Source organism: Erythrolamprus reginae, chromosome 7 (genome assembly GCF_031021105.1).
Source record: "Erythrolamprus reginae isolate rEryReg1 chromosome 7, rEryReg1.hap1, whole genome shotgun sequence".
Taxonomy (NCBI): domain Eukaryota; kingdom Metazoa; phylum Chordata; class Lepidosauria; order Squamata; family Dipsadidae; genus Erythrolamprus; species Erythrolamprus reginae.
This window is the reverse complement of record NC_091956.1, coordinates 443,403-459,377: the sequence shown is the minus strand read 5'-3', so window position 1 is coordinate 459,377 and position 15,975 is coordinate 443,403. Positions and strand designations below refer to the sequence as shown.

General features: G+C 51.8%; 1 protein-coding gene across 1 annotated transcript; it reads left to right on the top strand.

Moving 5' to 3' along the window:
• Positions 1-282: 282 nt before the first annotated feature.
• On the top strand, positions 283-3,905 carry SPR (sepiapterin reductase). Its single transcript, XM_070756789.1, has 3 exons — positions 283-889; positions 2,294-2,584; positions 3,571-3,905. Exons 1-3 carry the CDS (start codon positions 577-579, stop codon positions 3,759-3,761), a joined length of 795 nt encoding a protein of 264 aa, XP_070612890.1. The 5' UTR covers positions 283-576; the 3' UTR covers positions 3,762-3,905.
• The last annotated feature ends 12,070 nt before the right edge of the window (positions 3,906-15,975 follow it).

The window sequence follows — 15,975 nt, the reverse complement described above, 5'->3', positions numbered from 1 at the left end:
CGAGTCTCATCCAGGTTATGCAGGCTGCAGTCTTGCCCAGGTGCCCAGAAACCCCTTCCTACCACTTGGGTCCATTCCCCTGACTTCCATCCACTCCCCACTCCCCCCACCCTCCATGAATAGCCCGGGTGGGGCAGTGGGTAGAGGGCAGCACTGCAGGCTGCGTCTGCTGGCTGTAGTTCAGCGGTTCAAATCATACCACGGCTCCACGGTGACTCAGCGTTCCCTCCTTCCGAGGGGGGGTGAAAGGAGGACCCAGATTGTGGGCGGCTGCGAAAGCTCTCGGAAGCGGCATAGAAGTCTAAGGGCTCTGGCTTGAACCCGCAAAGGGGTCCCTGAGCGGGGGGCGGCTTTGCCTGGAGGGTCTCCCAGCAGCCTCCTCCGGGGAAGTTGGAAAAGCAGCGGCCGCGGAGGATCCCGAGCGTCCCCGGGCGAGTCAAAGGGAGGAGCCGGACGGGAGCTGCGCGGGCGTCTAGTCGGTCCCCGGGCTGCCGCTCTCCGCCCCACGGGTCCTGGCCGCGCCCTCCGCCCGGCAGCTGGAAGGCGTCGGCGGCGCTGCTGTCCGGGGCGCCGGGGATGGAGGCGGTCGGGGGCTGGGGCCGGACGGCGTGCGTGGTGACGGGGGCGTCGCGGGGCCTGGGCCGGAGCCTCTGCCGCCTGCTGGCCGCCCAGCTGCCCCCGGGCTCGGCGCTGCTGCTGGTGGCGCGCTCGGCGGGGCCGCTGGTGCGGCTGGCGGGGGAGCTGGGCGCCGCCTGGCCCGGGCTCCGCGTGGAGGCGCTGGCGGCCGACCTGGGCACCGAGCAGGGGCTGCGGCGGGCGGCCGAGGCGGGGCGGGGGCTGCGGGGAGACGGGGAGCCCCCCCAGCGCCTCCTGCTCATCAACAACGCCGGTGAGAGGGGGGGCTTGCAGGGGGGGTGGAGTGGGCTAGAGGGTGCTGGAGGGGGGCACAGCTTTTGGGGTGGAGGAAGGGGGCGCAAAGGGCCCCAGGAAGGGGGGGAGGGCAGGGGGCGGTGTTGTGGGGAGAAAGAGAAGCCCCCCCTTCACTCTTCTGCTCCAGCAAGGCCTGTGAAGGAGGGGGGGTCCTGGGGAGAAGGGCCTGGTTCCCCATCCTCCCCTGGGCAGCCCCCCCTCAGTCTTTGGGGTGGGGTCTGCATCAGAGGTTAGAGGCCAGCGGGATGAAAATGGGGACAATGAGGATGGTTTTATTTCCCCCCCCCCTCCTCTTTCCCCACCAAAACCCGGGGGGGGGCTGAGAACGAAGGCCTGGCCCAGGGCCCCCCAGCTGGCTCTCCTGTGTAAGGGGGGGCTAGAACTCCCCCATCTCCTGGTGTCTAGCCCAGCACTTTCCCCACTCCCCCCCACTGGGATAAGGGCTCCCCCCCCCCATGGTTCTTTGGAGTGGAGCTGAGGGGCAGCCTGGGCATGTGACAACCTTGTGCCCTCCATTGGGGGGGGGGAGTTTGGCTACAGCCGTGAGAGTGAAGGGGCCACTCATCTGTGGGGGGAAGGCAGGACGCTCACACACACACACACACCCCTGGCTTGGCTCAGCGAGTGTGATACCAGTCGGCTCCAAAGCTTTTATCCCAGCCACCGTGCACAATCGGAATCAGGCCCTCGGCTGGAGCGGCTCCGGCCATGCTCTGCGGGCAGTGTTTCCACGGCACCCGGGAGGAATTTGGCAGCCTCCAGTGGAAGAGCCTTTTGGCTGCAGACTACAGGGGGGAGCCTTGGGGGATGGGGGGACTCCCGGATGCTCACCCTCCCCCATCCTTCTAGGCCTCCCCTGCAGGTGACCAATGGCCAGAGCCTTTAGACTTACCTCCTGCTTCCCAGGGCTTTTCCAGCACTTTACAGAGTCATCCTCTTGCCCCCAACAATCTGGGTCCTCATTTGAGCCACCTGGGAAGGACGGAAGGCTGAGTCCATCTGGAGCCAGTGGGTAGATTTGAACTGCTGAACTGCAGCTGGCAGTTAGCTGAAGGAACTGCAGTACTGCGCTCTACCCACTGCGCCACTCCAGCTCTTGAAGAAGGAAGGAGGGAGGTGAGAGGGAGGGAGCAAAGGAACAAAGGAAGGAAAGAAAGGGAAGGAAGGAGGGGCAAGAAAGGAAGGAAGGAATTAATAGCAATAGCACTTAGACTTATCTACCGCTTCCTAGTGCTTTTCCAGCCCCCTCTAAGTGGTTTACAGAGAATCAGCCTCTTGCCCCCCAACAATCTGGGTCCTCGTTTGACCCCCCGGGAAGGAGGGAAGGCTGAGTCCACCTTCAAGGGTTCTTTCTCCCTCCCAGGGTCTCTGGGTGACGTCTCCAAGACCTTCTCGGACTTCTCCGAGCCCGGCGACGTCAACAGCTACCTAAACTTCAATGTAACCTCTGCCCTCTGCTTGACCGCCTCTATCCTGAAGGCCTTCCCTGCCCAGCAGGGCTTCAGCCGCCTGGTGGTCAACATCTCCTCCCTCTGTGCCCTGAAGCCCTTCAAGAGCTGGACCCTCTACTGCATGGGGAAGGCGGCTCGGAACATGATGTTCCAGGTCTTAGCGGCCGAGGAGCCGGACGTGCGGGTGCTGAGCTACGCCCCAGGTGGGTCCCGGCCCTCCGACCCCACTCTCAGAAGTCACTTATTTGATTAAAAATCCCACTCAAGCACACGTGAGTGGAAACGCAAGTTAATGATGATCTCTGTAACCATTAACCACAATCCATGGTCTGGGAAGAGGGTCAGAATTTCATTCTTTCTCCACGTTCCTGAGATAAAGTTAAATCCCTTTCACTTTTAAGCACTTCCCAGCACAACGTTCAACAGAGACGAACATCGGTCCACTCACCAAAGTCTTCCCTAGCCCAGCGTTCAACACAGGGGGCGTTTTTGAAGCAGAAATCATGGTTTTAAAGCTTTGTTCCAGCACCCCCTCATTTTCGTGTCTCTTCCAAAGAATGGCAGTCCCAATATAATGCGCCTCAAAGAGCTACGGCTGTGAATTAATACCTTTTAATCTGGAGCTTCTCTTGTCTTTGATAGCAAGGATTTATCCAGTTGTTTTCCACTATGTCTTCCTCACTCTCTGACTGGGACCACTCACCCCATCTCACATCAGCCCCATCAGGCTCACTCAAGCCACTTTCTGCCTCACTCTCGGCTTCCTCTGGCAACCCCCCTCCCCAGACCAGCCCGGGGTCTCCAGAGGGTCCTGGCTCCTCCTCCTTATTTTTTTATTTATTTTATTTATTTTATTTATTTTATTTATTTTATTTATTTTATTTATTTTATTTATTTTATTTATTTTATTTTGTTTTATTTTGTTTTATTTTGTTTTATTTTGTTTTATTTGTTTTATTTGTTTTATTTATTTTATTTATTTTATTTTATTTTTTTATTTATTTTATTCATTTATTTATTAATTAATTAGATTTGTATGCTGCCCCTCTCCGTAGACTCGGAATCTGACATGCCCTGAGGGGGACAAGGAGCAAACCCAACAGGGGGCGGGGCTGCGGATGGGCTAGCTCTCCCCAAAGGACCCCCGGGGACTGGTGGCCCTTTCCTGCCCACCTTTCCTTCTTCACAGGCCCCCTGGACACCTCCATGCAGGAAGAGGCCCGCACCCTCTCGGCAGATGTGGAGCTGCGCCAGACCTTCCTTCACCTGAAAGAATCCCACCAGCTGGTCGACTGTGACGTCTCCGCCCAGAAGTTGCTGGACCTCCTCGTGGCAAATACCTTCGAGTCCGGTGCCCACGTGGACTTCTACGACAGCTGAGGCCACTCTCTGGGGTCCTGCTTCCGTTGGAGGGCCCTTCTCTAGGGCACAGCATCCTTTCTCCAAAGAGCGGAAACCTTTCTCGGTTCTGTTTTTTCAAGTCTGCTGCAGTAAATACCGTCTGCTAGGAAGTTTTGTATCTGAGGTCATTGTAGAAGCCTTTTTTTACTTACTTACTTACTTATTAGATTTGCATGCCGCCCCTCTCCGAAGACTCGGAGCAGCTCACAACACGAATACAAATCCAATGATTTAAAAAGCAAAACATTTTAAAACCCTTGATTAAAAACACTCATACAACCCAAACAAACCATACATAAAACGGAGCGGACGAGGGGAATCAATTTCCCCATGCCTGGCGGCAAAGGTGGGTTTTTAGGAGTTTGCAAAAGGCAAGGAGGGTGGGGGCAGTCCTGATCTCCAGGGGGAGTTGATTCCAGAGGGTCGGGGCCGCCACAGGGAAGGCTCTTACCCTGGGTCCCACCATACGGCATTGTTTAGTTGATGGGACCCAGAGAAGACCCACTCTGTGGGACCTAACCGGTTGCTCGGATTCGTGCGGCAGAAGGCGGTCCCGGAGATATTCTGGTCCGATGCCATGTAGGGCTTTATAGGTCATAACCAACACTTTGAATTCTGACCGGAAACTGATCGGCAACCAATGCAGACTGCGGAGTGTTGGTGTGACATGGGCATATTTAGGAAAGCCCATGATTGCTCTCGCGGCCGCATTCTGCACGATCTGAAGTTTCCGAACACTCTTCAAGGATAGCCCCATGTAGAGAGCATTACAGTAGTCGAACCTCAAGTTGATGAGAGCATGAGTGACTGTGAGCACAATTCTGAACCGCAACTGTGTGTTAATCTATGAGGAGAGTAACCCTTGTTTACCAGGGTTGTGCACACAGAAGCATCTCAGTTGAGATCAGTTGTGAATAACCACTCAGCCATATGCAGAACTACTAACTTGAACTAAGGTTTGCTTTGAGAAATAACATCTTCAGATAAACAGTCTAAAGTCATGCGCGTAATAAGTGAGAATAACAATCCAAACATTGCTAAGTAGCACTTGGACTTATATACCGCTTTATAGGGCTTTAACCACCGTCTCAGCACGTAGCCTTTCCTCCCGGTTGTCTGTTTAATAATCAGTCTGGTGGTTAGATTCCAGCCCGCCTGCCCTACTTAGTCACGGGACAGGATGCAGGCTTGTTCTTGATACAACGTCAAGAGAGCACCATCACCACCAGCATCATTGTTACCACCCTTCAAAAGAGACATAGAAACTCTGGAGAAGGTGCAGAAAAGAGCAACCCAAATAATTAGGGGACTAGAAACCAAGACTTATGAAGAGAGATTGCTGGAACTGGGCACGGATAGCCTAGAGAAAAAGAGGGCCAGGGGGGACAGGATAGCAGTCTACAGGTACTTGAGGGGTTGCCACAGAGAGGAGGGGGTCACACTATTCTCCAGGGCACGAGAGGGCCGGACGAGGAACGACGGATGGAAGCTGACCAAGGGGAAATTCAACCTGGAAATAAGGAAGAACTTCCTGACGGTCAGAGCGATCAACCAGTGGAACGGCCTGTCAGCGGAGGTTGTGAACGCCCCAACTCTGGACACTTTCAAGAGGAGATTGGACTGTCATTTGACTAGGGATGTGTAGGATTTCCTGCTTGAGCAGGGGGTTGGACTTGATGACCTGCAAGGTCCCTTTCAACTCTAATAAATAAATAAATTGAGTCAAGATATTAACAGTGCATATAACTCCCAGTGGGAACTTCCCAATAGCTTCAGTTGGTCAACCCCAGGAACTCTGCCGGGTGCTGCCCGATCCCTCAAGTTAATCATTTGTGTAAACGCCTTCCATGTTTATTGCCTTGACCCCATGGAACCCTGGACTTTGGTTGCTGAATCGAAAGCTGGTGGTTTGGGAGGAAAGAACCCCACTCGGAGCATTTCTGAAAACACTTCATTTTTGTGGCATTTCAAAATCACGTCATGCAAGAAGAAGGAAACACATTTAAAGTCACAACCTGCCCCTTTTTTTCCCCCTTTTCTGGAGCTTAGATCAATTATTTCTATAATCCCTCTTCAACCTATGAAGCCCTACATGGCATCGGACCAGAATACCTTCGAGACCATACCTTTGAGAATACCTTCTGCCGCATGAATCCCAGCAAGCAATTAGGTCCCACAGAGTGGACCTTCTCCGGGTCCCGTCGACCAAACAATGTCTTCTGGCGGGACACAGGGGAAGAGCCTTCTCTGTGGCGGCCCCGGCCCTCTGTATTCAACTCTCCCCGGAGATTAGGACTGCCCCCACCCTCCTTGCCTTGAAAACCCACCTATGTCGCCAGGCTTGGGGAAATTGATCTACCCCTAGCAGTCTTATTTTATGCATGGCTTGTCTGGATGTATGCTTTTTTATATTGGGTTTTTAATAACTTTTTAATATTAGATTTGTATTTGTATTATTTGTTGTGAGCCACTCCGAGTCCTCGGAGAGAGGCGGCATACAAGTCTAATAAATTATTATTATTATTATTATTATTATTATTATTATTATTATTATTCTACCAAGTGTAATTGGAAACATGCATATAGTCTTCGGAGAAGGGTGGCATACAAGTCTAATAATAATGACAACAACAACAACAATAATAATAATAATAATAATAATAATAATAATAATATACAAACTCCTCAAATTGCCAGCGAGCGTGAAAAGGATGAAGCCAGCCACGTTCTGAGCCCTTTTTGAGTGAAGGCAAAAGATAAAACTGCAGAATGTCTTGTATTTAAGAATATCAGAAATGATATTCATATGCCTAGAGATGTCATTTAAAGCTCAAATTTTATCAGCTTCACAATAAAACACCTGCAACACCTACTGTGCCAATGTGATACTATGCAGGGGGCCCACAACTTACAACAGTTCATTTAGCGACAGTTCAAAGTTACAAAGCCATTGACTTACAACCATTTCTCACACTGATGACCGTTGCAGCCTGCCCGTGTGGTCACATGGTCCTAATCCAGACACTTGACACTGAGTTGCAGTGACCCAGAATCATGTGATCTCCTTTTGATGAGCAAAATTAACGGGGAGACCAGATTCAGTTAGCAATCATATCACTAATTTAACAACTGCACTTAATTCAATTCACTTCACAATCGTGGCAAGAGAAGTAACAAACAAACATGAGTTTAGCCTGCTCAGAAAACAGAGGTTTGTGTCTGTTGTGCTAACCAGGTACAATTGGACAGTGTCACACTTGGTGTCAACCTATTCTCCAAGGCTGGACAAAAAACAATGGGTGGAAACTAATGAAGGGAGAGAAGCAATTTGTAACTAAGGAGGAATTTCCTGACAGTGAGAACAATTAATCAGTGGAACCCCTTGCCTCCAGAAGTTGTGAGTGCTCCAACACTGGAGGTTTTTAAGAAGAGGTTGGGTAACCCTCTGTCTGAAGTAGTGGAGGGTTTCCTGCCTAAGTGTGGGGGGAGGGTGGACTAGAAGACCTCCAAGGTCCCTTCCAACTCTCTTTTGAGTGTCCTCAAAGATGCTGAAAAAAACAGAAGCTTGTTCAGGGAACCTTCTTGACCTAGGAAGAGGTAAACAAGCTGAAGAAATCCCTCTTCACCTAAAGATTAAGGAATGCGCCTGAGACCCTTACCCAGAAAGAGAGCGAGGAGGGGAGGATGATCTAGTAATCTCACACTACTAACCAGGACGTACAAAACCTTCGCCAGACCAATCCTTGAATACAGCTCATCTGTCTGGAACCCCCACCACATTTTGGACATAAATACATTAGAAAGCGTCCAGAGATACTTTACCAGAAGAGCCCTCCATTCCTCTAATCGCAACAGAACACCCTACACAACTAGACTTACAATCCTAGGTTGAGAAAGCTTAGAGCTACGTCACCTTAAACACGACCTAATCATAGCCCATAAAATCATCTGCTACAATGCCCTTCCTGTCAACGACTACTTCAGCTTCAGCCACAACAACACACGAGCACACAAACAAACTTAAAGTAAACTGCTCTAAACTCGACTGCAGGAAATACGACTATAGTAACCGAGTAGTTGAAGCAAGGAACTCACTACCAGACACTGTAGTACCATCACCAAACCCCCAAAACTTTACCGTTTTAGACTCTCCATTGTTGACCTCTCCTGATTCCTAAGAGGTCAGTGAGGGGCGTGCGTAAGTGCACCAGCGAGCCTTCCATTCCCTGTCCTCATGTTTCTCTCTTACTAGCACCATGTACACAAACATTGCTATATCTTTCTATACCACCAATAGGTACTTGAGAAAACAATACTGTACAAATAAAAATCTTCCTGGGGTGGAGAATTGGCTTGGCCTGAGGAGTGGACAGCCTCAAAGTGCCAACAGGTTTTTGGTGCAGGAAGGCCTCTCATGCTCCTCCTCCTCCAGGGCAGAGAAGCCCCCACGCCAAAGACCCTGCTGTCTCTCTCGGAGGGGGGTCAGGAGGTCAGGCAAGGGGCAGTGGGCATAACCGGATCCTCCCAGCAGGCTGGAGGACTTGCAGCCTGGCGGTGGGGCTGCCCCCTGGTGGGGCAATATGGAAGTGAGTGCAGGACCTCCACACCCAAAGGAGGAAGGACTCTGGGTCATCTGGCTTCTTGGGAGTTGTGCCATCCCTGCCCCTCCCCTCTGGCGCTGAGCCCCCACCGGAGGAAAAAAAGGTTCACCTCTCCCGGTGGTGTTGCTGACAGAAGGTGTGTTTCCTGTGGATGGCCAGCAGGAGGCACTAGAAGACCACCAAGCAGCAGTTCTCAGGGGCTGGGAGGGGCTGTTGGGGCAGGGTCTTCACAGAGGCAGCCCTGGGGAGCATCTGCCTGTTTTTGCAGGGCTGGAGAAGGAAAGCGCTGGAATTCGCCGGCACAAAGCCTTCCGCAGGATGGACAAAAGATACGGAGAAAGCCCCAAGACTGCAGAGGGGAGCGGTCAAGAGGGTTAAAGGCCTTGGAGACCTTGGAGAACGGTTGCAGGGTTTACTTAATTCTGCACATTAATCTTTGCACAACAATGGAAAAGTGAAAACGTACCACCTGAAGACGAATTGTTATAAAAAATTATGATCTGTGCAGAAATGGACAAACTAGCAATGGAAATAAAAGATGAGTGGGAATGCTACCAAAGCTAAAGTAAATTTACTTTTTAAAAAGTCAGGAGAAACGAAAAATAAAATAAAGGCAACCAGTTCAATAGTCAACTAACTTAAATAACAGGGAAAGAGAAGAAAAGAGGATCGGTTGAATACTGGAATAAAAGAGATACCGATGTAAGACCTCTGTAAAATAAAATGCATATAGTATTAGAATATTAAATGGCAAGATAGAAAAATCATTATAGGAAATAAGAAATAGTTCAGCAGTTCAAATCTCACCACCAGCTCAAGGTTGACTCGACCTTCCCTCCTTCCGAGGTGAGGACCCAGATTGTGGGGGGCAAGAGGCGGATTCCGTAAACCGCTTAGAGAGGGTTGTAAGAACACTGTGAAGCGGTATATAAGTCTCAATGCTAAATGCTATTGCTGTCTCAGAGAGGGGTGGCATATAACTCAACAAACAAGCAAAGAAACTGAGGTCTTCCTGTTTAGCCCCCCTCCTTTCCCCCCTTTTAATTCTGCCCCTCCCCATCCAGCCTTGCCCATTCTCTGGGTGAGCCCCTCCCTTGGAAACAGGCTGAGCAACAGAGTCCTGGAGAGCAGGGCCAGGAGGGAGGGGGGCTGGGGGAGAGAAGGGGCACACACATACAAACACACACACACACACACATACACCGGGCGGCTGGGGGGGTTGGCTCCTGCGTGGGCCGGCCAAGAACAGAGAGAGGTCACTGATTAACTGGCTCCAGTGCCAGGGGGCTCCAGAGGCCTCTAACACTGTCCTGCCCCACACGGTACGAAAGCAACACAGCAACAAATCCAATTAATTAAAGGTTCCTACTAGAATCCCACATATAGTCAGAACAGTCAAGCAATTCAAACTACGAGTCACTTGTCAAGCATCTGAATTGTGATCACGTGACCAGAGAGAGGCTGCAATGGTCGTAAGTGTGAAAAACAGTCATATGTTGACTTTCCTCCATGTTTGTTGTAACGTCCAGTGGCCCCCAAACCCTTTGGTCCTCAAGCCAAGCGCTGCCGTTGATGGTTGGGCCGGCTGCCAAGGGAGTCCAACAATGGAGGCAATTTATTTTATTTACTGTATTATTTTATTCATCTGGTTAGAGTTGGGAGGGACCTGGAGGTCATCTAGTCCATTGCAGTTTCCAGTCACAATTCAAAGTGTTGGTCATGACCTTTAAAGCCCTACATGGCATTGGACCAGATTACCTCCGGAACCGCCTGCTACCGCACGAATCCCAGCGACCAATAAGGTCCCACAGAGTTGGCCTTCCGTCGACTAAACAATGTCGTTTGGCAGGCTCCAGGGGAAGAGCCTTCTCTGTGGCATCCCCGGCCCTCTGGAACCAACTCTCCCCCCCCCCCCGGAGATTAGAATTGCCCCCATCCTCCCTGTCTTTTGTAAACTACTCAAGACTTACTTATGCCGCCAGGCATCAGGGAGTTGAGATATTCCTTCCCCTAGGCCATTACAAATTATGCATGGTATGTTTGTGTGTATGTTTGGTTTTATAATAAGGGTTTTTAGTTGTTTTATTATTGGATTGTTACATGCTGTTTTTATCATTGTTGTTAGCTGCCCCGAGTCTGCGGAGAGGGGCGGCATACAAATCCAATAAATAAAAAATAATAATAATAAATAAATAGTCCAACCCCCTGCCCGAGCAGGAGCCCCTACACCATGTCGGATATCTCATCTCCCCTTGAAAGTCCCAAGTGTTGGAGCGCTCACAACCTCCGCAGGCAACGTCTGCTCCCGTGGTTGGCTGTTGATTTGACCTCGATGACGCCCAATCCCAAAGGACTCAGGGCGGCTAACAACAGTATAAAATACGAATATAATTTAAAAAAGAAATCAAATGTACCGTCAAAAACTATAAAAACCCTAATTAAAACCGGTGGATAAACTATCCAGAGAGAATGCAGGCAAACCATTCACAGTTTGGCCTTGATAGATGTCAAATTCATGCCCACTCCCTCAGGCCTGCCGGTAAAGCCAGGTTTTTGTGGCCTTTTGGAGGGCCAGTAGGGTGGGAGCAGTGCGGACATAGGGGGGGCAGTTGGTTCCATAGAGCCGTGGCAGCCACAGAGAAGGCCCTTCCTCCCTGTGGCCCCACCAACCTGCATTGGAGCTGGAGGAGGACCTGGCTCTCACCTTCCCCCCCCAGCCTCCCCTCCCCCACCTGCCCCCTTCTTGACCCATCCGCCTCCCTCCCACCCCCCACCCTGCGGGCATCCAAGGGAAGAGAGAGACTGGCCAGTCTGGGGCTCTGAGAAGGGTCAGTGCTTTGACCAGCCTTGTAAGCAACTCCGGCTGGACTTTCCTCTCTCCCAGCCTGGCCTGTTAATGAGAACCTAGGGCAGAGCAGGTGGGAGACAGGCTGGCTGGAGCCCCCCCCCTCCCTCTCACGCAAGTCAGTCAAGGCGTCCTGGTTCCTCCTGACCACTCAGGGGGGGAGAAAGTGGTGGAAGGTAAGTGGAGTCAGGCTGCTGAAGCACAGGTTTTACCGCTCTCCCCCACTGGGGGGCAGTGTGCTCCACATGCTTTCTTGATACTTTGGCTTTATTCTCAATAATGTAAAAGTGTATCCCAATATTTTGATAAAAGGAGTTGATAGATAGATAGATAGATAGATAGATAGATAGATAGATAGATAGATAGATAGATAGATAGATAGATAGATAGATAGATAGATAGATAGATAGATGCAGATGATAGAGAGAGAGAGAGAGAGAGAGATACACAGAATTTAATAGATGATAGATAGATAGATAGATAGATAGATAGATAGATAGATAGATAGATAGATAGATAGATAGATAGATAGATAGATGGATGCAAATGATAGAGAGAGAGAGAGAGATACACAGAATTTAATAGATAGATAGATAGATAGATAGATAGATAGATAGATAGATAGATGATAGATAGATAGATAGATAGATGCAGATGATAGATAGAGAGAGAGAGAGATACACAGAATTGAATAGATGATAGAGAGAGAGAGAGAGAGATTATAACCCTTGAGCTGGTGGTGAGATTTGATCCAGTGAATATATTCATAAACTACACTGAAAAGGACAAACGGGGTGGAAACAAAGACTCCACTCAGAGTATTCGGTCTGCCAGCAACCTGAAAACTCTCATCCCCCATCCTGATTGGCTGCTTGGTCTTATGACAGAGACTGTACAGATAGACCTCGACTTATGACCACTTGCTTAGCAACCATTCCAAGTGATGACAGTGCTGAAAAGGGCCTTTATGACCAGTTCTCACACTTACGACCACAACGTCCCTGTGGTCACCTAATCAACATTTGAGCGCCTGCTATCCATGGGAATTGCAGCATCCCAGGTCATGTGGCTGCTATTTGTGACCGTCCGAGCCAGATTTTGACAAGCGGAGTCAATGGGCAAGACAGGTTAATTTTAATAGCATTTACATTTATATGCCGCTTCCCAGGGCTTTTACAGCCCCCTCTAAGTGGTTTACAGAACCAGCCTCTTGCCCGCAACAATCTGGGTCCCCATTTGACCCACCTCGGAAGGCTCAGTCAACTGGAAGGAAGGAAGGAAGGAGGGAGGGAGGGAGGGAGGGAGGGAGGGAAGGAAGGAAGGAAGGAAGGAAGGAAGGAAGGAATATAGCACTTATGACTTACCTACTGCTTCCCAGGGCTTTCACAGCCCCCTCTAAGTGATTTACAGAACCAGCCTCTTGCCCCCAACAATCTGGGTCCCCATTTGACCCACCTCGGAAGGCTCAGTCAACTGGAAGGAAGGAAGGAAGGAGGGAGGGAGGGAGGGAGGGAGGGAGGGAGGGAGGGAAGGAAGGAAGGAAGGAAGGAATATAGCACTTATGACTTACCTACTGCTTCCTAGTGCTTTCACAGCCCCCTCTAAGCGGTTTACAGACTCAGCCTCTTGCCCCCAACAATCTGGGTCCTCATTTGAGCCACCTGGGAAGGAGGGAAGGCCGAGTCAACCTGGAGCCAGTGGGGAGATTTGAACCGCTGAACTACAGCTAGGAGTTAGTTGAAGGAGCCTGCAGGGCTGCACTCGAACTGCTATGTCACACACACACCACTTACTTCTGTCCTTCATCTCCTTTTCTGTCTCCTTATCTCTCTATCTCTCTCTCTTTCTTTCCTTCTTTCTTTCTTTCTTTCCTTCTTTCTTTCTAGCAACAGCACATATATCCTGCTTCCTAGTGCTTTTACAGCCCCCTTCAAGCCGTTCGCAGAGACTCAGCCTCTTCCCCCAACAATCTGGGTCCTCATTTGAGCCACCTGGGAAGGAGGGAAGGCCGAGTCCACCTGGAGCCGGTGGGGAGATTTGAACTGCTGAACTCCAGCTGGCAGTTAGCTGAAGGAGCCTTAATGACCATGCACTTAATGACAGCTGGGGTTCATTCAATCACCACAGCAAAAAAAGTGCTAAATATGCAACTCACCTGACCCCCATCTTGCTCAGCCACAGAGATTGCAGTGACCATTGTGGACATAAATGTTTTTTGGGGGGGAGAAGTCAGGAGTCTGACCAGTGTCTTTCCCAATAAACTCATTTTGTTAAAGGGCCCCAATTTTGCCCACTGCAGCTGGGATCCATCAGATGCAGGGGGTTAAATAGGGCTGGGGGGGGGGAAGAGACAGGTATGTTAGGGAGGAGCTACCTGCAGGTGAGCCCCTTTTGACCTTTGACCCTTGCAAGGTGTGAAACCTCCACCCAGCCTCCTGTTGGGCTTCTGCCTCGGCCGTTCCTTGCTCAGAGCTGCAGTTTGGCTTAGAGATGGCACATAAAAGAAGATATTAATTACAGAATAAAAATAGACCAGAGGTGTGACCTCACCGTGAGAAAAAAGGCAAATCCCAGGCTCTCTTTCCTCACCCTGCATCTGGCATCACCCAGAAAGCTCCAACGCCCCCCCCCCCCCGGATGCAGAGAGGGCCGTGGCATTTCCTCTGGACGTCCGGCTGCTTGACCTCCTTCAGGCAGACTTGACCCCCAGATGCAACCCCCTTTTTCTGGCCACGGCTCTCCTCACAGCCATCTCGGTCTGTCTGCCACCTTGGACGCCTCTTCCGAGTGGCGCTTGCGTGGCCCCACAGGAGAACTGGAGACCCAGAGGAGGGAGAAGCCCCCCACCCCCACATTTATTATTCATTCATTCATTCATTCATTCATTCATTCATTCATTCATTTGGCTTTTATGCCACCGAACCCCAAAGGACTCAGGGTGGCTTACAATAATAACAGAAATAGAAATAGATACAGAACAATAAAGAGAAGTCAAATATAATCCAAAACTATATAAAACCTGGTATTAAAAGAAACCCATTAATTATAAAGCAGTCATAATCCCATGCATATACACCACCCTGTCAGTCGTTAGTTCATGCCCCCCCAGACCTGCTGGCAAAGCCAGGCCTTCATGATCCTATGGAAGGCCGGTAGGGTGGGAGCAGTAGGGACATGAGGGGGAGTTGGTTCCATAGAGCCGGGGCAGCCACAGAGAAGGCCCTCCCCTGTGGTCCTGCCAACCTGCACTACTTCATCCCGAGCAGGCCAACTCTATGAGCTCTTATGGGTCTCGGGGAGGTATGTGGCAAGAGAATTGCGCTGGACTCCGCTGGCACTCAGAGCGGGGGGGGGGCGAGCACACCTCACCGTCCCGCCTGAGCAGCCCACCTCTGCCCCCCCATGCACAGGTCTTCCCTGGGGTCGGGTGGGGCAGCCTTCAAACTTGGAAGCCGCGCAGACGTGGCGCTCGACGGGGAGAGGGCAGGGGAGGGGAGGGGGCGCCGGGGGGGGGCGCTCAAGGCGGCTATGGCGCTTCCCGCCCCCAGGAAGACAGCGGCAAAGCCCGGAGCCAAGCCGGATCCGGACCCCCCAACGCCCCCACCCCGGCGCTGGCTACCCCGCTCCCCTTTCAGCGGCTTTCCGCGCCCGCCTCCCTCCTCGGCTGGGCTCGGCTCCATTCAGCCGCCCGCTCGCAGGACGTTCGAATCCCCAGCATGGTAGATTTTAATTAGCCTTTGTACAGATGGCCAATTAACATTCATTACTTTTGCCTTGAGCGATTCATTACGAGTTTGGGGAGAAAAGAGCCGGGGACCCAGCGGAGGGGGCGAGGGGGAGGCGGGCTTTCCGTGGGATTGAAGGGGGGGGTCCTCCCACCCAGGCAAGGTCTGGTCCCCGCCCTCTCGGCCGCCCGGCTCCTTCCCACGTCCTGAGCAACGGCCCCGGCGCCTCACGTGCCCCTCCCCCACGCCAGCCGGGCCCTTCCAAACCCGGCCCGCGGGCCGACTCGACGTTTGGGCGCTGCGCGGGAGAAGGAGGGGCAATATAGCCCCTGCCAACGGAAAAGTTGCCCGTCCCGCGTTGCAGCGACGGAGCCCCCCCCCCTCAGCCCGGTTCCTGCCTACCCTCCCCACCCCGGGCGCGGCCCGAGCCCCCAGCTGCTCTAGCCCCACCGCATCCAGGCCCCCTGACGCCCTCCGGACTCTTTCCGGTCAGCGTCCCTCTGCCCCCCCCCCGGAAGAAGCCCTCCCCACCCACGCCCCCCTCGTCCCCTGCTGCCCAGGTCTCCTCCCTCCCTCCCTGCCTCCGCCAGCTCAAGGGGGGAGGGGATGATTGGAGACCCCGCTCCGCCAGGCGAAACGAAGGAGCCCCCCCCCCAGCCTTCCTCCGGCTCCTTCCCGCTCAGCCCCCCACCCCCTTCCGAAGCCTCCTCCCGGGAACCCTTTTTCTGAAGACCCGGATAGTTAGGGGCAATATACACTGATTCTATAAACCGCTTAGAGAGGGCTGTAAAAGGACTATGAAGAAGCGGCATATGAGTCTAAATGCTATTGCTATTATCTTTCCTTCTTCCTTCCTTCCTTCCTTCCTTCCTTCCTTCCTTCCTTCCTTTAGGTTGACTCAGCCTTCCTTCCTTCTTTGGTGGGTCAAATGTTGGGGACAAGAGGTTTATTCTGTAAACCGCTTAGAGAGAGCTGGAAAAGCATTAGGAAGAAGCGGCATATAAGTGTAAATGCTGGTGCTA